General features: G+C 45.2%; 1 protein-coding gene across 1 annotated transcript in view; it reads right to left on the bottom strand.

Annotated features, from left to right (window-relative positions):
• The window catches only part of grm2a (glutamate receptor, metabotropic 2a), a 66,077-nt gene that overhangs the window by 9,843 nt on the left and 33,787 nt on the right, over window positions 1-22,447 (bottom strand). Inside the window, exons 2-5 of the mRNA XM_063216098.1 lie at window positions 13,948-14,070; window positions 12,971-13,189; window positions 10,874-11,369; window positions 5,893-6,962 (exon numbers count right to left, since the gene is read on the bottom strand). Of these exons, the coding sequence (XP_063072168.1) occupies window positions 5,893-6,962; window positions 10,874-11,369; window positions 12,971-13,189; window positions 13,948-14,070 (1,908 nt within the window). The remainder of the gene's footprint in view (window positions 1-5,892; window positions 6,963-10,873; window positions 11,370-12,970; window positions 13,190-13,947; window positions 14,071-22,447) is intronic.

Here is a 22,447-nt window from a genome sequence, read left to right as displayed (position 1 = left end):
GTGACGTTTCGGGCAGGTGTTTGATGAAGGGCATGCAGCCCCAAACGTTTCATTAAAGTAAGAGAAACGGGAGCTTGGTGTCGCGGACTTCATTTTCAGCTTTCATGTGACTTTGCTAGTCCTGCACCCAGTCTTTTTGAGACAGATGTGGGCGTTTTTTTTTCTTTGTTACAAATAAACCAGTGCCATTTCATTCGTCCTGGGCACTCAGACTGTGCGTGGAGCACTTTGTAGCCTCCCTGGTGAACCCAAACAAGTCACTCTAGTTCGCAGTGACAGGGTCAGGCTGCCGTGACTCTTTAGCTTTCTGACGGGAACGTCTGGCTTACTCTCAACTCCTGTTTTAAAACCATGCATTTCGTTTTTCTGTTTTATTCTTTTGCCTAAAAATAGAACTTGCATTGGCCAGCTCCAAGAGAAGAATATTGCATAAGGACACACACACACACACACACACACACACACACACACACACACACACACACACACACACACACACACACACACACACACACACACACACACACACACACACACGCGTACACATAAGTGCTTTTAATAATGCAATAGCACGATACCAAAAAAGGAGGAGATGTGCACACGATGTTGTCTTGTCTGGCTTTCCAGTAAGTTCTGTTACTTCCCAGTCAGGGAGCAAATATTGAATGAGCCGTGCCAAAAAGCTTCACTCTTAAAGCGGATCTGCTGCTTCGGCTGTGGCTGCGTCTCCGTCCGTGTGTTTTTGTAGCATGACGCATACACACAGAGAGATTGTTCAGAATCACAAATGTGTGAATCACCTCTGTCAGAATGCCCCTCGATTGGTTGGTTGGTTGGCATGTGTGCCACAGCACCAACTCGTCTCCAGCTAACTCTCTGCCGGCTCTGCCAGCTCTAGTGCCCACTCGTATCGACTTTAAATGTTTTGGCTGTGTTTGTGTAACATTTGCATGTCGCGAGAACACTCATAAATATTGATATGAGGAGTGAAGGGCATCTGGACGGGTGCAAGGGTTCATCTGGAGGATGTATATGAGCCCCTCGTGCCAGGGTGCCAGCCGGATGGCGTTGGTGCCACGGTGTGTCTCCTTTCTTTCTTTCTTTCTTTCTTTCTTTCTTTCTTTCTTTCTTTCTTTCTTTCTTTCTTTCCGTTCTATCTTTCTTTTCATTGCTTCCTTCCTTCCTTTTCTCCTTCCTTTAAGGTGTTTCTGGCTGGTGCACACACACACACACACACACACACACACACACACACACACACACACACACACACACACACACACACACACACACACACACATACACACAGACACACACACACACAGCAACACCACCCACCTTCTGTGACGATGTAAGTACTGTGACACCCGTGTGTTCCACAGCAGGTGTCAATCAAACTGGAGCTGAGTTATGTCAGGCGATGGAATTAGTAATTCGTTTCCTCGAGGTGTCGCAACGCCATACAGACAGACAGTGACTTTCAAAACACATCAAGCGAGCGAGCGGGCCATGGCGATGGTGACAGTGACGAGTCAGATGTCAGTTACAGAAATACCTCACACTCAGGGCAAAATTAGACAAGACAAGTCTCATAGCAGGGGAAATTATTCCTTATTTTTCTTTTACTAAAAAACAAGAGGTGTTCGGTTTCTTTTACAAACACATGAGGTGGGAAAAAAACAGGCAGTCAGTCAGTCATTCAAAATGACTCACTATTATCCAACCTCAGCAGTGGTACCAGCCGTTCTTTACAATTCAGTTTTCGTCCTTAAGTACACTCTGTAGCTGCATATATATGAGATATTAAATATGAAAAACAGCTCTTGACTTCCATCATCAATATTCATTTCTTTTATCAAACGTTCTAGCACTCCTTTAAGAAATGAGATGTGAGACATGAAGAAATGAGTACAATATGTCACCTCTCCCCACGGAAGAATTCTTCCTTTATCTTTTCTTGGTCGTGATAAGAACTATTGTACTACGTAGTATTAAGTATTACAAGTTTTTAAAATCCACTGCATATGGAAGATAGACTTGGTTTTGCTTAGTAGCTTTAGCTTAGTAGCTGGATAAGGTTAATCTTCCCCTGATTATCGCCTTTCTATTTAGTGTATATATATACAGTAGGTTAATTGTCTTTTAAACACTGTGTGCAAAGAAGGAGATGTTTTAACCTCATTCTGCATGTAAATATGGTGACAATAAAGGAATTCTCTTCTCTTATCCTCTTCTCTCTCTCTCTCTCTCTCTCTCTCTCTCTCTCTCTCTCTCTCTCTCTCTCTCTCTCTCTCTCTCTCTCTCTCTCTCTCTCTCTCTCTCTCTCTCTCTGCTCTTCTCTTTAATACCATGTTGCTGATTATACTATTCTATTTAAAACTCTTGTTCTTGAAATGCAGCGCTCGTGTATTGTGTGTGCCTGATGGAGCTGTTTCTCAGGGACACCTCAGTCCCAGTAGGCCTGTACGCAGGGCAGACCACAGCTGTAGCACAGGCCCCTCGCCCTCGCACTCCCGTCCACACAGCCCTGTACAGGAGGAGCATCAAAGAACATCCTGTGCACATTCAAACACACACACACACACACGCAAACGCACACACACACACGCACACGCACACGCACACGCACAGAAAAACACACACAGACACACACAGTCCCCACAGACACACACAAACACACACACGTGTATACACACACACACACACTCACACACAGAAAAACAAACACACAGACGAATGAAGACCCCCACAGACACAAACATACATGCATGCGCACACGCACACACACACACACACACACGCACACGCGTATACACACATAGAAAAACACACACAGAAACACGCACGCACGCACGCACGCACGCACGCACGCACGCACCCACGCACACACACACACACACACGCACGCACGCACGCACACACACACACACACACACACATGCATATGCAAGCACACACTCAGTCATCGCTGCACATGCCTGAGCTAAGCCTCCACCTCTGAACAAAAGATGCGACCCTTGGGAACAGTCTCTCTCTCTCTCTCTCTCTCTCTCTCTCTCTCTCTCTCTCTCTCTCTCTCTCTCTCTCTCTCTCTCTCTCTCTCCTCTTCTCTCATTCCCTTTTTCCTGTCCCTTTCCTCATCCTATCCACTCCCCCTCCTCCAGGTTTAATATCCCAGCCTGCATTAGGAATGTCAGTATTCATGAGGAGCGCTGCATCGTCTGAAGTGTTCATTATCACATGCCATGCTTAGGCTGGCTGCAATAGGCCACTGCTTCACCTGAGTGCCACTGACTGCTGATTGGTCAAGTCTGCACCTGAGTGACTCCTGTTGGGTCTCCGTGACCTGACGGATGTCCTCTGGCCACTTCCTCAGACACATTCACTAACCCCCAGGCAGGGTTGGCAAATGTGACTGATGATGTCCAACCCAATAAATGCTCAACAAAATGCCTAGAGGCACTAAATCCAACTCAATGTATTCTTATTATATTTAGGACTTTTTGAGTCTTCCTTGCTGATAGGACAGTGGAGACTATGACAGGAAGGGAGCAGGGGGAGAGAGATGGGGCAGGGGCCGGACTCGAACCCGGGTCACCATGGGCAATGGTGCAAACCCAATGTGGAAGCTTAGTAGCGTAGCTAGTCCACAGTGCTACACCACAGCGCTACACCCCAAATCCCACTCAATTTGAAGAAAATTCTATTGATTCTATATACTTACAGAAAAAAATCTTTTACTTGCATATTGTCATCCTAAACAGCCCAATTTGGCAGGATACCAACCAATCTGGCAACCCTGCCCGCTGTGGCACAATAGAACCTTATGGCCTCCACAACGTCCCCTCAGGACTTAGTTGGTACCAGAAAAATCCTGCTGTGACCACCACCCACCAACCTCCAAACACTATCCACCACTGCCCCAACTCAGACACTCACATTGGCATATTCTTACTTACGTATATTGCATGCACAGTCACGTATCCATGAATTAAGTCTCACTTTGTCTTCATAAAGTCACAAAAGCATGCAGTCACACCCACAACCACACACACACACACAACTGCATACACATACAAGTCAAGCATTATCATGTTTTTGTTATAAGTAACAAAAGTAACTCATTGCTTTAAATACACACCCACACACAAATGCATACATATACACATACATGCTTTAAATCGTGTCTTCAAATATATGCCTATAAAATTCCTCTGGGGTCGTGTCTAGTTATCTAAGAACACATTGCATTCCTCTCTCTCTCTGGACAGCATTACATGACAAATAACCCCTGTTCTGTTCAAACAGGCATTCTAGTCCAAATGGAGCCATCCCGCTGCCATATCATGCAGTCATTTACTGCCGATAGCACATTTCCTCTCTTCTTTTGTTCCCTGCAGAAACACATTTTACCAGCCAGATGAAACGCGGGCCGTTCCTTTCATCAGCACTAAAGACACAGAGCTTCAAAGGCATGTCTGCACCTGTCATCTCCGACAGCAGGTACGAACGGTATATACCACACAAAGAGACATTCAATAAAGCAAACACGCCATTTTTTTTCACTAGTATAACATCATATTCCATGTGGATACTGTGAAATATGGCTAGTGTGTATTTCAAGCAATGCATTATTAAAACCAATATATTATTTAAACTACAGACATTTTTTTATTATTGCAATATTGTTCCCTTCATTTTGACGAGCAGGAGAGAGAGAGCGTTGGTATTCGCTGATGTTTCCTCTGAATGTGAAACTAGACAAGCTTAATAAATATAAAATATACTGCATAATCATCGTCTTCCCCCATGGCAACCTTTTAATAAGCAGCAGAGTGGCGTTAGGAGAGCTTTGTTTGGGAGCACACAAACAGAAGCAGCGAAGACACCCAGTCCTATCAGCCGATGGCAGCGGCAGCTTCCATCAGCATGTGTACTATGTCTGAAGCACAAGGATAAAATCCCCTTGTTAAACACGTCCCCAATGCAACTGTCACTCACACAGTTAGTTTCAGGGAAAGCTGGCAACAAACATGCGCCATCCAGGCGACCAGCTGTCAGTCAAGAGGGAGGACCACACGGGTATAAATAAAGATGTAACGATGGCTATTTATGCCAGGATATATATAAAACATACAATACACACATACACTCAAGGACTGTACTTCAAATATCGATATGGAGGTCCTGAATGTTGTACATTCAGAATTAAAACAGCTGTTGTCAAGAATTCTGTTTTGGACATTGCAATTACTCGGATTGAACATCATGTTGATGTGATGTCAAAGCATGTTTGCAAATACCTGGCCATGTCCACTGTTTGGAGAGAAGCGCCCGATAAACACTACCATATGACTTGAGTCGTTTCTGCGACTTCTGTTACAGTATTTACATGAATATGTACTGTACTTTAAATGTAAAACCAAATTTACATTGAAATCTTCCAATGCATATAACCACAATTTGAAAGTGTGCAAGAGTGAGGTGCAAGTCCATAGAGGTGTCAATTCCACATTCAGAAATTGAAAACTCACAAATTTGATCCAAGCAAAGCAGCTCTGAATCATGATGATCATGAAGAGCACTCAAGACAAGAGCTGGGTTTAGGAGAATAGGATGTAGCCAGACATTATCCACTGACCATGTATGTAGTCGCTGGCGTGATGTAGAAGATTGGTAAGAAGGTCAGCCAGATAATACAAACACACACACACACACACACACACACACACACACACACACACACACACACACACACACACACACACAAACACACACACACACACACACACACACACACACACACACACACACACACACACACACACACACACACACACACACAAACACAAACACAAACACACACACACACACACACACACATTTACTCACCCTGTAGTCGCTGGCGGTGACATAGAAGATGGGTTGAAACGCGAGCCAGATGATGCAGGTGGTGTACATGGTGAAGCCGATGAACTTGGCCTCGTTGAAGTTCTCGGGGCACTTGCGCGTCTTGAAGGCGTAGACAGTGCAGAGGGCGATGAGCACGCAGTTGTAGGTGAGCGAGATCAGCATGCTGACGTCGCGGCTGCTGCACTTGAGCGTCACCACGTCGCGCCGCTCGGGCGCCACCTCCTTGCGGACGCCCGGCGCCTCCACCAGCAGCCAGCACACGGCCACCAGCAGCTGGCAGGAGATGAGCGCGGCGCAGATGGCCACCTGCGAGCCGGGGCTGATGAAGCGCGGCCGCTGTGCCCCGGCGCCCTTCACGCCGTTGAAGATGCGCGAGATGCGGTTGGTCTTGGTGAGAAGCGCAGAGTAGCAGACGGCGAACGAAGTGCCCAGGCCCAGGCGTCGCAGCGCGCAGACGGCCGACGAGGGCTTGGAGATGTAGATGAAGGTCATGCAGTAGCACATGAGCACGCCCAGCAGCAGGATGTAGGACAGCTCGCGGCCTGACGCCTTCACCACCGGGGTGTCGTTGTGCTTCACGAACAACCCGATCACAAACAGCGTGCACACCATGCCCAGGCAGGCGATGGTGACGGGCCCTACCGCCCAGGCGTCCTCCCAGCGGATGTACTCCTCCGGCAGGTCGTAGCAGCCCGACAGGTTGGCCAGGGGCCACTGGCCGAAGCCGCAGTCCTGGCAGGTGAACTCGTCGCGCAGGTACTGGAAGGGCTGGCACGGGATGCAGATCCAGCAGCACACGTCGCCCGGCTGCATGCTCTTGATCTCGTTCTTGCGGCAGGGGTCGCTGCACTGCGAGGTGGGCAGGGCGGGGCCCTCCCAGGGGATGCGGCTGGTGTTGAGCGTCAAGCTCTGGGCCCAGTAGCCCACCTTGTGGTAGGTGTAGCGGCCGTCCTCCTCCTTGTGGTAGTGGAAGATGTTGTAGCGGCCTAGGCTGTCGCCAAACGCGTCGAAACGCACCACGTGGTCGCGGTCGGCCGGCCGGAAGGGAGCTGTGAGTGGGGGGAGATCGGGGGAGATTTTTAAAACAATTTCAAGATGTGCTAAAATCATTCATGTATTTCACTTTCATGTAGGCCTACTGTAAACATTTCTTTCTATATTAACCATATACTCACAACATTCACGAAGCCAGTAGAAGGCCTGTCAAAGTATTGTGGTTTGCCAGTCTTAACCCATTGACGCCTAAGGCACCTGCAAAAAAGGGTGCTGAATGCCTGAGCCCTTTTTAAGAAAAGCTGCCCTCAGCCTATAAAAACCTAAATATCTCAGCTTCTGGAGCACATAAAAATATGCACTGAGTTGCATTTAGACGCTAAGACCCTCATCATTCATTGGAATGGGTTCATTCATCTCTTTTTAATTAACTTGTCTCAAATCTCATGAGCCTGAATGTTGTGTAATGCAGCTCCAGGCGCCAGGGCCAATGTTGCGCAACACAACATCAGGCATCAATGGGTTAAGGAAACTGTGTGTGGTAGGTACCGTAGATGATTATTAGTTAGGTCAGTAAATATTATCAAATGAGACATCAAAATCTAGGCCTTGATTTTAGACTGTTGCTCATACTCATCACAGTCCATGCTTTGATTGTGACGGTTCGTTATTCTGAGGTTTTCCAAGTGTCTCATTCTACTTAATAATTTAATCTAACAACCTTTGCTGATGTTATCCGCTGTTTTTCAATCAACTTTAACGAAGTTTATCTTAGTAGTCAAAAAATCAACAATGCATCCACACAATAAATGTTAGCCAACAGACTTATGTATTGTGGTAGCTGGCTGAGATTCAGGAATGCTAACATAGTAATCTAGAGAATAAAAGTCGCTCCAAGGGAAGAGGGCAAGACCGAAGAGAGCAGATGAAGCCAGAGTGGACAGTAGCAGTGAGCACCTCCCCTCCGGCTTCTCTGCGGATTCTTTTTTTGCTAATCTAATGCAATCAATCGTGTCTAATGATCTGATTTAGCAGCCTGGGAGACCATGCATAAGGTGGTTACAACCAATCGTAGTTGTCAGGGCTGTGGGGCAATTTGAAGCATAGTGCTTTGTCTGGAGTGTGCTCATTTCAGATGAACAAATGTTAGAAATCATGGGTTAGATGAGTCATCACCAGAATGGCTGAGTTGGCGTTATCTAAAACACATAATGGCTCTCTGTTTGGTCTAGGCTGTGTTTCTCAACAGCATTGTTGCTAACTCAGTTAGCAACTTACTCTGTGCAATGCAATATCCCATAGCCGGTTCCATGTCATTGCTCCAACATCTGCCTGTTAATCTGACAATTCACCACTGAGTACATATCGGTCTTTTAAAAAGAGACCCATTAGTCCTACCACACACGTCAAAACTATGGTGTGACCATCACAAAAGGTTCTGGATGTGCTCTGTTATACCAAAGATCAGTCAGACCCCGGTTTGTAGGTACACAGCTGAGCCATGTGCGTGTGTACCTACAGGGATTGAACAAGTGTTTACAGTTATGTATAATAGTAAGTAGTTCATAGTACTTTTATTGTACATTATGATTCTATGTTATCTATGTGCACTTGAAGCTTTAAATGTCATTGCACTAGACAATACAGACTGTCTATTCTATTATATTCTATTCTACTCTATTCTATTCTATTCTATTCTATTCTATTCTATTCTGTGTATCCCGGAGGCCCAGGTTTGAATCCAGGCAGGGCAAATGTAACTGCATTCTTGTAACGGTGGTGCTGCTGGCCACTCCTGGGTGCAGGACTAGTGGATAATTAGCGTGTAACGAGTATGTAAAAAAGAAAATGCTGCATGTGCTGTTTCTGCTGCTGCTGGGGAAAAAAATGATACTTTTTGCCACTGCTACTACTACTGCTGGGGAGCGTAAATGCTCCAGAACGGAGGGCAAAGGTCTTACGAGCAGCCCAGATGGAGACCAACACAAAAAAGAGAATGAAAAAACATGGCTGCTGCTTGGAAGCACAAATCCAAAATGGACTGGAGACGTCTTACACAGCAGCAGGGATAAAGACGAGCATGTGGAGAGAGGAAAATGAGAGGAAAAAAGAAAAGAAAAGAAAAGAAAATAATGTGCTGGTACTGCTGCTTGGAAGCATAAATCCAAGACTTGCAGTCCAGCACCACACCAAGGTGGAGAGGAGACGTCTTACATCGCAGCACGGATGAAGACCAGCAGGTGGAATGAAAAAAAAAAATGGGTGGAAAAAAGAAGAAGAAGAAAAACCTCTGCGGCTGCTTGGAGCCTAAATCCGAGCCTTGCAGTGGTGAAGCGTTGGGGCGGGGGAGTCGGAGTTGGCCCACTTATGATGACACTGAAGGCTTTAGACAAAAGCCAGGGAACATGGTAAGGAACGTGCCTTACACAAAAGACGGTATCCATAATTCAAAGCGGAGGGCCTCTCAGCGGATGGCATGTGACAGGTTGCACTCAAGCCGGAGCTAAGTGCCTGACTGTTGTCTATGACAGCGAGATTCATCCAGGCCTATTTGTCTATGTGTGTGTGTTTTTTTTCAGGGGGCCAAATCCTGTTTTGCCAGCCTTGCAGTGTGACAGCTATAGGGCTGCATGAAAGCAGGGGCCTGATAATTGAGGGTACAACGCTACAACATTATCAAGCTGAGCTATTTAAATTTCAACCCTAATGTAATCCTGCGTTCCCTACAGCTGTTCTGTTGTCACAGGATATTATTCAATTTGTCAGCTCGCTGAGGGGGCCATTCAGGGAGGAATTGGAGGCTTTTTACACGCCGAGATTGATTCTGTACGGTGGTGCAGTCATCAAAGGCACAGAAACGCAGCATGATAATCCTGATAATCTGGACAACAACCTCGTATTAAAATATGTAATGGAATTTCAAAAATGGCATGGATTAAGACATCGTTAGAATATTTAGATGTGCTGGGTCCTTTATGCTCCATAAAGATGGTATCAAAACGAACACAAAACTGTGTCAGATCCTTGTAGGAAGGCCTACTTGGCTTCTTGCAGATTGATAGGTCTAACTGGCACATCTTCCCGAACAACAATATAACCTGACCTTCATTTTGCTAATGACTTTTTATAATTGACGTGTGACGTGTAATTGGTGACGTGTCCCTAAAGATCTATACAACCTGACCTCATCCAAACCCACTCGTCCAATCAGAGAACATGCTGGTAGGTGGTTCTAAAATAGTGCTATACGTCAGCATTTGAAAGCATTCCATCACATTTGAATTGGCCTTCCAACATCTGCTATAGTGTAGTAGGGCAGCTCTGAAGTTGTCTACATGAGAGGGGCATGGGCAAGGACATGATATGAGCACATACAGGATGACACATGTTGCAATAGACATCAAAGACATTTCATTGATGTTCATGACAGCTGCCATTTAGTGTTAATTGTAAATTTTGTAAAGTTGAAGAATTAAAAGAAAAATATTGGTCATTATGAATGCTGAGTGCTATTGATTACAGGCCACATAACAGGATCAATTGCAGAACTCAAGTGATGTCAGCCTACACAGTCTCATCTTACCTCGTTAATTTCTAACTGCTTTGACGAGACTGCAATTTTGGCGTCAAAAAGTGACGTGCGACTGAAAAGCACCCCCTTATGGCAGCATAACTTCAGTAATGGGGTTAGGGAAAGGTCTAGGTCTAGGACAGGGGTTCCCAACCTGTTCACAAATGTTTGAGGCCCACCTCTGACCCCATAAACACTATAACTCAAATAGTCAACAGCATAACACACACAAATATTTTCATTTTAAGAAAATGATTTCAAGGCCCACCAGTGGGCCCTAGCCCACAGTTTGAGAATCACTAATCTAGGCGACCTTGTCAACATGCAATGTGGCAGGTATGCCCTCGACGTCAAAAATTGCCGTCTGGTCAAACAGCATTCACCAGTCATACTCACCATCAAATTTAGTCTTGATGATGTAGTCCTTGTAGAACTTCCTGCCGTTGCCGGGCTTCATGGCGCTGCAGGCCTTGGTGGTGTTGGGGCAGATGGCCTGCCTCATGTTATGTAGTGCGTGGGCCATGGCGTACACCGCGTTCACCACGAACATGATCTTGGACTCCTGCTCGAAGTTGCCGTCCTTCAGCGAGTGTTTGGCGCAGCTCACGTTGTGCAGGCTGCATTGGAAGCGGTTCTCCCAGAACTCCCGGAACCAGGGGTTCCGAGTGTTGTTGTACGGGTTGAGGCTGGTGAAGTACTCGGTGAACTTGTGGATGTTGTAGGAGGCCAGCTCGATGGTGAAGGCCCCGTTGGCCGCAGCCTCGCTTCCCCGCACGACGCTCTCCTGCGCGCCCCAGCCGTCGCTCGCCACCCAGATGAAGGAGACGTTCATGCGGGCGGCGGCCACCAGCAGCTCCCTGGCGTCCTCACTGCGCGTGAAGAGGATCACCACCTTGAGAATAATAATAATTTAAAAAATAACTATTTGTGTCGCACAATTCATACAAGACATACTGTTAAATGTGGTTATCACCCAGTGAGCAGACGCAACGTCTTCTGATTGGCTGAGCAGGTGTCCTTTATTCCCCGGTAGCAGGACACCTATGATGTCATGCGGGCGTGCGGGCGTCCAAGTTGCGTCTTCTCTAACTTTCTGGCGAAGTGCCGTTACTAGTTCTATCGCATCTGGTTGTCTAGTCAAGACCGCGTCGTTAGTTCTATCGCATCTGGTTGTCTAGTCAAGACCCCGTTGCTAATTCTATCGCATCTGCTTGTCAAGTCAAAAACCCAGTCGTCAATTCTATTGCATTTGGTTGTCAAGTCACCAACATTCTGCGCGCGTCCTTACATGCCTCCGATAGAGGCGCGTCTCACTAGATTAGGAAGTGGTGCCCATGGCAACGTACCAAGCGCAGTGGTGAATCTACTTTCTCACGAAGCCTTAGATCAACATATTAATAAATTAATACTTAAATGCTGGTAACCGGGTGATAAGCGGAATAGCGGCCTCCGAGGTGTCCCGATATCAAGGGAAAATGGACTTGGCGAAGCGAACAGCCCTTCGGCTGCGCCGTCGGGCTGTTTAGAACGCTCCGCCTCGTCCATTATTTCCCTTGATATCGGGACACCTCGTCGTCCGCTATTCCATACTTATTATATGGTTGTGACGTCATCTGTCGAATGCTCCATTCATTTCAACGGGGCTCCCCAACATTCGGACGTCTGTTATTTTTCGATAACGGACGGGTTGGTCTATAACAGACCGCTGTCAATGGCAACAAGACTTTTCACTGCTAAAGCGACTTTTCAACAAGACTCTAATCAGCTGCTGTGATAGACAGCACGCGTTGTCCTGGCTACCGCTGTCAATGGCAACAAGACGTTCACTGCTAAAGCCACTGGCTTGTATACAAGTCAGTGGCTAAAGCGAATGTTTCATATCACTCCGCAGGGGGTCCGGTCTTTTGTCACTCTAGTCAGCTGCTGTGATAGACAACACCTGTTGTCCTGGCTAGCCTACCTAGCTGTTGCCTAGCGGTGTTCCACAACGGCACTGTTTTGTTTTGCGCAGCAACAATCTTAACATTAAATAGGTCTAAAGAAATGTCCCCGCATGTGTGAATCATTTAAGTATATCCATATAATAAGCGGGTTAACTTTCGGCGAGTCGGTCGCTTTGTGGAATAGCAGCACTTCAGAGAGAACAAGACCCCTCCGCTCCGCGTCGGGGTCTAAAGATTCTCTCTGTCGTGCTGCTATTCCATGGTAGCGACCTTCTCGCCGAACGTTAACCCTTACTTAACAGTTAGATTAACAACAATATTAACCCATTGATGCTGGATGTTGCGTTGCGCAACATTGGAGATATTTCGTTTTTTACAGGCTGAGGGCAACTTTTCTTAAAAATGGCTTAAGCAGTCACTTTTATAAGTGCTGTAGGCAAATAATGGAATGAAGTAAAAGATAAAAATGAAAAGAAATAAAAAATAAGATACAGCTGAAATAAATATAATGTTTGATTAAAAAAAAGACAAGTAAAGGCAGAAAAAGCACCTTGGCGTTGGACTTCTGCTGCAGTGAGCGGATGACGTTCTCATAGCTGTAGCGGTCCATGGAGCGGCTAACTTTGGCCGATATGGCGATGCAGATCTGCAGTGCCCGCGCCTCCTGCTGGAAGGCGTCGATGCCCGTCTCACCGTAGTCGCCCTCCGACGCCACCGTGGACACGTACGTCCAGTTGAAGTAGCGCAGGATCTCCGCCATGGCCTTGGCCTAAAGGTAAGGTGAGGTGACTTCATTGATACCCGAAGGTAGATTTGTTTTTGCAGGTGAAAAGTAAAAGCTTACACAACAACACACAATACAGCGACAGTGACGAAAGACAAGAGGAGAATAACAAAGAACATTGACAAACAGAGAAATGCTTGAAGTAGTGCAGGATCTCTGCACTGGCCTTAGCCCAAAGGTAAGGTAAGGTGATCAAAGTGCATGGAATAGAAGTCCTTGTGCACAAGCCTTCAGTAGTCCAGGTGTAGGTGTAAGGCAGAAAAACATGATCAATACTGAAAGGTCAGAAAACACAGCACATTGAGTACTGTTCTTTTTTCAATTTCCTTTCTTTCTTGGAGTGAACAGTTTGTTTCGCCCAGTGCGTCTTCAAAGACAGAACCTGAGGACGCACTGGGAAAAATGCGTTTGCTCCAAGAAAAAAAAAAGAAAGAAGAGTATTCAGTGTGTGTTGATTTCTGAACTTTTAGTATTGTAAGGTAAGGTGACTTTATTGATAGGCTACTTGGAGGTACAGTAAATGTGTTTGCAGGGAAAAAGTAAAAGCTTACACAAAAACACACAATACAGTGACAAAAGACAACAAGAGGAGAATAACATTGACAAACAGGCAAATGCTTCAGGCTGAATAAGTAATAAAATGAATAAATAAATAAATAAATAGATAAATTGCTGATCCCAGAGGTTGGAAATCATTGCTATTCTGGGCCTTAATACCTGAGGGGACAAAGCTACATCTATACCTGGTAGAAGTCAGGCGGCACAGTGCGGGCGAAGTAGTCGTAGCGTGTCTTGTCGCTCAGCTTGGCGCTGGTGGAGGCGTAGCTGATCTGGGGGATCTGGAACAGGCGAAGCAAGTTGGCCACCTACGTAGGAAGCAAATAGAGAGAGAGAGAGATGGTTATACCAGAGCTCTATGTACTTGTGTGTGCGTGTGTGCGTGCGCGCGTGTGCGTGTGTGTGTGTGTGAATTAGATAAAATGTCTTTACACGCAACTGTATGAACAAAGGGAGAGGTTTCTACCAAGGTCTAAGGCCATGATGGAGAACGTAGTTCCAGGTCTTCACATCAACAGAGGGACATCCATACACTCCTCATATAAATAGCAACTTGCATAGGGATCGCTGTCCTGGATATGGAAGGACGCCGTACGTTCGATTCTAAAGTGAGGAAACGGCAGGGATGTGACTAGACCCGGAGAACTGGAAGAAAGTCCCATTCATCTGGGACACTTGAAACAATATATCTCCTTTACCGTCAATTCTTGCCAAGTCTACTCTATTTTGTGCAAATTGGAGTTTCCCAAGCGCTCTGAGTGACTCAAACATTTTTTAAGGACAGATAAAATAACAAATAAGAGTAGCCTATTAATACCTTTGATGAGTGTTTATAAAAGCTGCCTTTGTTACAGAATCCATTTTGTAGCTCATGTTATTGCCTCCAGTTTCATTCCTCCAATCAGGCCGACTACTTGACACGGTGTCATGATTCGGGTAGCGTAATAACACCATTGAGTCATACACACATGCTCCAGGGAGGAACACACATGTTCAAGGCTGTCTGTCTGCATCTGATGGTGTTGCTGATGCTGTCTAGCGATTCAGCCTTGAAGTGAAAATGAGAATACTGGCTGACAGATAGTGTGCAAATTTTTACTGGATTTATCCGAATGCGATATTAGCCCATGCTTCTTGTAATACTGTAATACTGATGGAAAAATAATCTATACATACACTACTATACATACACTAAAGCTATACAGAATGTGATCAATTTATCCATTCTGTCCATTTCCAACTGTTCCTTTGACCCTAAAATGAGGAGCCAATGAAATCCTATGCCATCACAATCAGGGCTCTGATTGCAAACCTGTAATATACCTTGGCTGTTGCTGTACAGTTGTGTGTATACAACGCAATGGTACTGTAACTATTTGGATCAAAATGCAAACCTCATTTTGCAATAGAATCTGCCTAGACATACCTAGGTAATGAAGAGTTGAGTATTTTGTAATGAACTACTTGGTTACACTATAGTTGATATCCTAGAATTGATTACACTATTCTTTTTCTACTATTATTATTATATTATTAGCTATTATACTATAGCAGCTGTCAAGCAAGTATTGCATTGCTCTTTGCTGTTTAAGTACTATAGATCCAGCCTGATCAAAGACATGCCTTGACTCCATGCCTTGACTAATGGAGGAACATAACGCTTGCAGATTTAAATCCTCTTCCTTTGGCTGTTCAAATGCACAATGGAGCTTTTTAATGCCATTGTGCTGTTCCAAGTAAATGTTATATAAATCCAGCATCTTTATAAGAGGATTAATGATTACTATCACTTTCTCAAAAAGGAGAGATAATAAAATGAAAGAGAGTGAGAGACAGAGTGCATTGTGTACATTTAGTGATGTGGAATATGTGGGGAAAAAAAACTTCAATAAGATGAAATGATAAAAACACAAGAAATACAAATGCTGGGTAATAAAAAATACCAAAAGAATTTCATATGCACACACCTACAGTAGAGAGTCAACCCAGGTGTGTGACAACCGACTGTGTTGATTCAAGGTTTTTATTCAACAGAAGAGAAAAAAAGATCCACACTGTCTGATTGTACGTTTTTTTATGCATGTTTCCATAGAAACGGTTCTGAAGGAAAGAGCTGTCGGTGGTAAATGGAAAAGTGTGTGTGTGTGTGTGTGTGTGTGTGTGTGTGTGTGTGTGTGTGTGTGTGTGTGTGTGTGTGTGTGTGTGTGTGTGTGTGTGTGTGTGTGTGTGTGTGTGTGTGTGTGTGCTGTCAAGGAAGGTTTCCCTTGAGGTTTCCATCCACTGCCGACGTGATCCCAACATTGGGGTGTGTTTGTGTTCATTGTCAAAGCAGAATCCAAAAATATAAACATGTCTGCCTGCTGCCTGCCTGTCCTGCACTCTGAACCAACCAGCACTAGTTGTTGATGTTATTGTTGTTGTTGACAGCCCATTTAATCTTGTTAGAGTTGAGCTGACAACAGAGAGATTGCAGAGAATAGGTGATATGGCACAGGGTGTAACAGCAAGACATGATAGCAACTTTTGCTGGTTACACTGAAGGAGCACTTTCTTTCTTTCTTTCTTTCTTTCTTTCTTTCTTTCTTTCTTTCTTTCTGTCTTTACCTCTTTCTTTTACGCTCTCTCTCACCTATACTACACAGCCCCACACAGACGGACACACACACACACACACACACACACAGAGACACACACAATGTAGGAGGATGGTGCAGTCTTTCGTTTGTTCAGAGATGGTAAAGGGTCTTACACACCAGGGCGGTAAAGCGTCGCGGAACGGCCACGTTTTTTACAGGCGTCGGTGAAAATACATTGAAACATATCTGTCCTTACACACCAACCGGCGGTAGTCGAGCGTCAGCGGCGCAGGTTTTGAACAGGACTGGCCGCGCACGCCGACGCTGTCAGTGTGAAAGGCAGAGAAAAACATGCCGGCCGAAACTAAGCAGAAAGACCGTGTTCGTCCCGCGACTGTTCCGTTCCGCCTTGGTATGTTTTGGCCCTAATGCTTTTCCTCCTGAATCTCCTGTCAGCTCAACTGGCCTTGTGTTCTCTAGAGTAAAGGAGAGGAGGGCAGCCCAGTGAAGACCACCACACAACCCTTACAGTTCTCATGGCGACTAAACAACTGAGTAAAGATAGTCATTTAACTCTGCATTGTATGTGTTGCCTCCTTGGTGCAAATGTGCCCGCCAGGGCATTCCCTCTTCGCTGAAAAGACACAGCTACCTCATAACAACATTCCATTACAGACAGTCGTACAGTAGGTAACAGATTGTCGTTACAATTTTAGAGACAGTAAGGTTATAATCGAGGCTCTGCGCAAAGGGGTTAAAGTCAATTTTCTGAAGTAATTTACACATTACAACAAACCCAAGTCATGCAACAGCAACATGAAACAGCTCTGGTTACTTTGCCCTCAAGCTTGCTCCACTCGAGACCTACTGATTCTGTCAGTCTTTGACGATTAGAACAACACTGAACGCCCTACACCTGCAAAACATGATTTTCAGTCGAATAAACACAACCATTATGACCTAGGTGAAAAATTAGAACAGACTCATAATAAAGGTGCAACCCCCCAGTGTCTTCTGGGAGTAACTGCTAGATATGCATTGATACCAATACTAGTATGGGTATCAGCCCCAATACTTACTCATTATACTTGAGCTTGTACTCGTCAAACACTTGCCAATTACAGGCATCAATACTGCTATTACATGAAACAACGAATCATCTCATCACATTCCATTCGCTGGAAAGCAGAATGGGAATAACGCACCGTGTCACACATTTACTAACATTTATTATATGGTGTGACGTCATCGGTCGAATGCTCCATTCATTTCAAAGGGGCTCCCCAACGTTCGCACGTCTGTTATTTTTCGATAACGGACGGATTTGTCTATAACAGACCGCTGTCAATGGCAACAAGACTTTTCACTGCTAAAGCAACTTTTCAACAAGACTCTAATCAGCTGCTGTGATAGACAACACCTGTTGTCCTGGCTACCTAGCTGTTGCCTAGCGGTGTTCCACAACTAGACTAGAAGCATTTCCAGAAGAAGGCCCTTTATAAGGGTGTTAGAAGCAATTTTTAGTAAAAGTTGGGAACCTAGTTTTTTAAGACAACTAAAGTACCCTGAATTCAGCTAGCCTGGTTCCCAAGCTGAATTTTGAGTTTTTGACCATGAAATGGGCAAAAAACAAAATGGCCGCCGAAATTCTTGATTTTGGGCAGAATACGTTAGAAAGTATCACTTCTCCATGGAAATAAATGTGCAATGCTCACATATTTGCATTTAAGATGTATTCCTACACTTACACAAAGGCAAAATGTCATGGCAAAAAGATAAAAATTACTATAATTATGCCTTTTTATAATGTGATATCCTCGTAAACTGGCTTTCAATAGCAATAGCCTCCGTAAAGCACATTATCATACACAATTGTCATTCAATAAGATTTGGAAAGAAAAAGAGAGAGAAAGAAGATAGTATTATCTAAAAAACTAAATATTGGAACATGAATATGTCCCCGGTTCTTTGAAGGAGATGAGTGAGCCATCTCTATGGGAGCACACTCTCAGCTGTACGATTAGCTGAAGACCTTTGCAATCACGCCAAAGGTCCAATCAACCGCGTCGTGGACGGGATTTTCTCAAAACCAAAAACAAGCCACTTTGATGCCAAACCTCTCTTCGGCTGTCGGCAACGAGGGTGTCTTGAGAGATGGCTCACTCATCTCCTTCAGAGAACCGGGGACATATTCATGTCCTAATGTTCTCTTTCAGTCGAATCGTTCGCATATCTATGGGAGAGTTACAATCACTCCTGATTGCTGGTCCAAACTAGGCAGAACTCCAAGAGCCTCCTGTAAGGATAGCGTTCCTATCACCCTACAGACAATCAGTGGTCGTGCCCAGAACCCTATGTTCCTGTGGCAATGTGGTCACATCTAGCCGGTAGAACCGGACAAAGGTGGCGGGGTTGGCCCAACCAGCCGCTCTGCACACGTCTGAAACTGCTGCACCCTTGAAGAGAGGACAAGATGTAGAGACCGCACTGGTAAAGTGAGCCCTAATCTGAGCCGGGGGTTGGCGACCCTTGGACTCATATGCCAGGGCAATGGTTTGAACCAACCATTTGGAGACCTCTATTTTAAAACTGTGAGCCCTGTAGAGGGCTTGATGAAGCACACAAACAGCTGTCCTGTTCATGTACATGCGTAAAGCGTGCACAGGGCACAAGTTGTGTTGTCCCCTCTCTTCCATGGATCTGAAAGGTGGTGTGCAAAAGCAGTTTGGAGAGACCCCTCTTGGAGGGGCTCGAAAGGGGCCCCACACATAGCCTCCAGTACTAGAGAGATATCCCAGGTGACGTAGCATGGGGCGTAAGTATCTAGTGGATGGGCACTCAGAGTGTTGGAACTGAATACTACATGGCACAATAAAATCGCTGCAAAGTAGACTTAAATGGTAAAGCATTGTCTCCCCCCAATAAGTCTTGTAGAAAGGACAACACCATCGGTACTGAACACTGAGAAGTTGTCTTGTCGCGTTGGTCACAGTAGCGTTCGAAGACAGACCACTTCAGGTTATACAGTGTCCCAGTAGATTGGGCCCTGGCCCCTTGAACTGTCCTGATAACGTTATCCAGAAAACCGGTTAGGTTCAAATGTTCCCTTGCCAGACTCATAGGGGCAGGTGGCCCCTGGGCTGGGGGATGTCCTCCTGGTCCGGTGCCAGACTCGAACCTGCAGGAGAGAGGAAAGTAGCAGGCTCTAAGCTGAGGCCCCTGAGCCCCGTGGGTTAAGGTTGGACAAACCCTGAGAAATCTCGCCTCCTTGCAGGAGGGGAAAAAGGGAGGCGTCAGACGAAGGCGCTCGTGGTGTATTATACAGGACTTTTGGAGTCTACAAGCGCGCCATGAATGGTGACGGGGTGCGCTTTTGTGCCAAGCGCAATGGCCTGCGGTGATGGCCAAGGGGCTCCGAGGCAGCTGCTCGAGCTGGGGAAGCCACATCAGCCACTAGGGTGGTGGTCAGTCCCTGCTGTATGAGATTGTCTGTGGTGGCAGGGAGTTGGGATGAAAAGTCGTCCACCTTAGGCAGGAGATCGAAGCACTTTGCCAGGGGGGAGTCAGAGTCTGACTCCACTGAAATGTGTTGCCAGTGGTCGACCTTAGTCAAGAGAAGAAAGAGACAGAGCAGGCTAGAACAAGTCAAGCTCTCGTAACTCGTGTCGTTCAGGGTACTTGTGACCTCAGTCAGGAGACGTGACTCCAAGGAACTGGGTACGCACAAATGTGTGTAAAGAACTTTTACTCCGTATTGTTTCTAATCTGCGGTGAGTAGGTTCCGTCATTGTGAAGTTTCTTGCTGCCATGGAGGACACTGTACATTCCATATGTTTGATCTGCAATGTGTGATCTCAGGTTAAAAGAGAGTGTCCACCTACACAAAGCTGAGGCTGTCTCGGTGATCGCAATGATGCTCTTTTATTGCCTGTGACATTTACCCACTTCATAGCCTGATCAGAATCTGGCTAAACTTGTATGTTCCTGTCCAAAATGTGAAGATATGACAATGCATTTGTATTCAAAGTATCAAAATGTGTGCAAAACGTGTGCAGTAGCGCATAGTAGGACTATTGGCAAATACAACGCAGCAGTCTGTTGTTCCTTTGATGACAGTGACTGATTGAACACTGACCAAGAAGTCTTTATGTCTAACTTTTGGCAGTGCAAGAAGAAAGCTAGGTCCGTGGCCTTTGCTTTTTTAGCATACTTATGCTCCTCTCCAGATATTCCAAAGCATGAATCAGTAATGGGTGCTGAAAAAGTTGGTTTGAATGTCCTAGGAGTAATCCTGAGAGGATGTAGTTCCATCAGGGCATTTGGCACATTTAATGTAGGGCCTATGTCTAGTGGACACCTCATATCTTTAAAGGCCAACTTCCGATAAAACTCAGTTTTACTCACTCCTTTCGAAGATCGGACGGTCACCCCAAGTTAAACTCACTTGCAAGGCTCTCATAGCGGTGCGTCAACTCTCCTGGCTGTGTTTCCCGGTGTTTCCCAATTTACATAAATAATGCAGAGAAACGAGCGAATCACGAAAGCCTTTCTGTGTTTCGTCACGTCGAAAGAAGGCGTTGCCCACAAAGGTTTATATCGACCCATTTATCTAAAAACATGTCGAGTAATTTTTTTCTGCTTGTTTTCAAAACAAGCAACGTCTGGTGGCCCGAAACATAGCTTAGCTTAGCTATCAGCTGGTTGCTACTCTCAGGTACACACACAGCACAAAGCCTCATACATAAAGCCAACTCACTCTGGTTGCTCCGTGCCTGCAGCAAGCCTAGGGGTCGCTGTCGAAAGAGCACAGCCCTGAATGGAGCCTGCACGCCTCCGCTGGCGCCCCTATAGTGCAGTACCACCCGGGGAAGTGGCGACTCTGTTTGCCATTACATTCACTCCAAGGACTGGAGGACTGAGCCAATCAGAGACGCGTTTCTTCGAGAGCAGGAGGAGTGAGCCAATCAGAGACGCATTTCCACGAGAAACACGGAACACTCTCTCGTTTCTCCACAAGCCACCTTGCCAGCTTGCAAAAACGTCTTGAAACAAAGCAACCAGCGCGTTTTTTAAAACAGGACCAACGCGTAACACATTCAATAACATTGGGGAACACGGCAGTATTAATGAAATAACGTTGAGAGGCGATCTTTAACAGAATCATCAATTTGTTGGCCTCTCTGCCATGCTGCCATTTGTGTTGCATGGGAAGTATTCTTCCCATCAAGTGTTTCATCCAGGATGTCAATGTTATCACATGTGTAGTGGATGAATTTATCTGCCGCAATGTTTGTTGGAATAGTGGCACCACTCTCTTGGTTCAGTGTTTTTACAGTGCTCTGCTAAGGAGGATCTGGACTTGGAGGACCTGGTTGTAACTCAGACAATGATCTGCCAGGTTGAATTGTAGGTCTTTTACCCAATAGCTTGATGAAGAGTACAAGCAAGACCGACATGTTTCGGAGTCCATTTTTTGCCATCACTGACACAATAAACAAGGACTTAAGCCTCATTCAGAACTGTACTTTGAGCAAGTTTTTCCTTGCTACCAATTCCATCATCTTCAAGAGATGTCTGGCCACTAACAATCAGGCTGAGTAGCATGTATAGATTATCTCAAATGTATGCAATAGTATCTTATAAAATATGTAAAATATGTCTGAACATTTTTCAAAATGACACAAAATAACTTATGTTATATGTAATATCATGGTGTCATCTAGCGATTTCTGGACAGTTTTCAGAGAGCTAATAGCAACTTTAAGTGATTTTTTGGAAACACTAAATACTGCACATTATGCTAAGTATTTCTAAAATACTTATATCAATTTTCTTAACCATATAAACACACATAGGCTACAAATATCTTAGAAAAGCTAAATATTTGAAACGTTTAGGCTAACACCTACAATATTAGCATTATTAGCATTCTAGAAGCTATTTTATACTTTTTAAAATCCTCTATAGTAGATACATTCATCAAGAAACATTATTGGGACACAAAATGTTAGAAAAGAGCATTTATTTCCAAGTACAGCAATACTTGGTAAAAATGCTCTGTCAAAAATCGCGTATTTTGGCAGCCATTTTGTTTTTCAAATTTAACTGT

This window comes from Engraulis encrasicolus, chromosome 14 (genome assembly GCF_034702125.1).
Source record: "Engraulis encrasicolus isolate BLACKSEA-1 chromosome 14, IST_EnEncr_1.0, whole genome shotgun sequence".
NCBI lineage: Eukaryota > Metazoa > Chordata > Actinopteri > Clupeiformes > Engraulidae > Engraulis > Engraulis encrasicolus.
The sequence above is the reverse complement of the archived record's forward strand: the minus strand, read 5'-3'. Positions and strand labels throughout refer to the sequence as shown.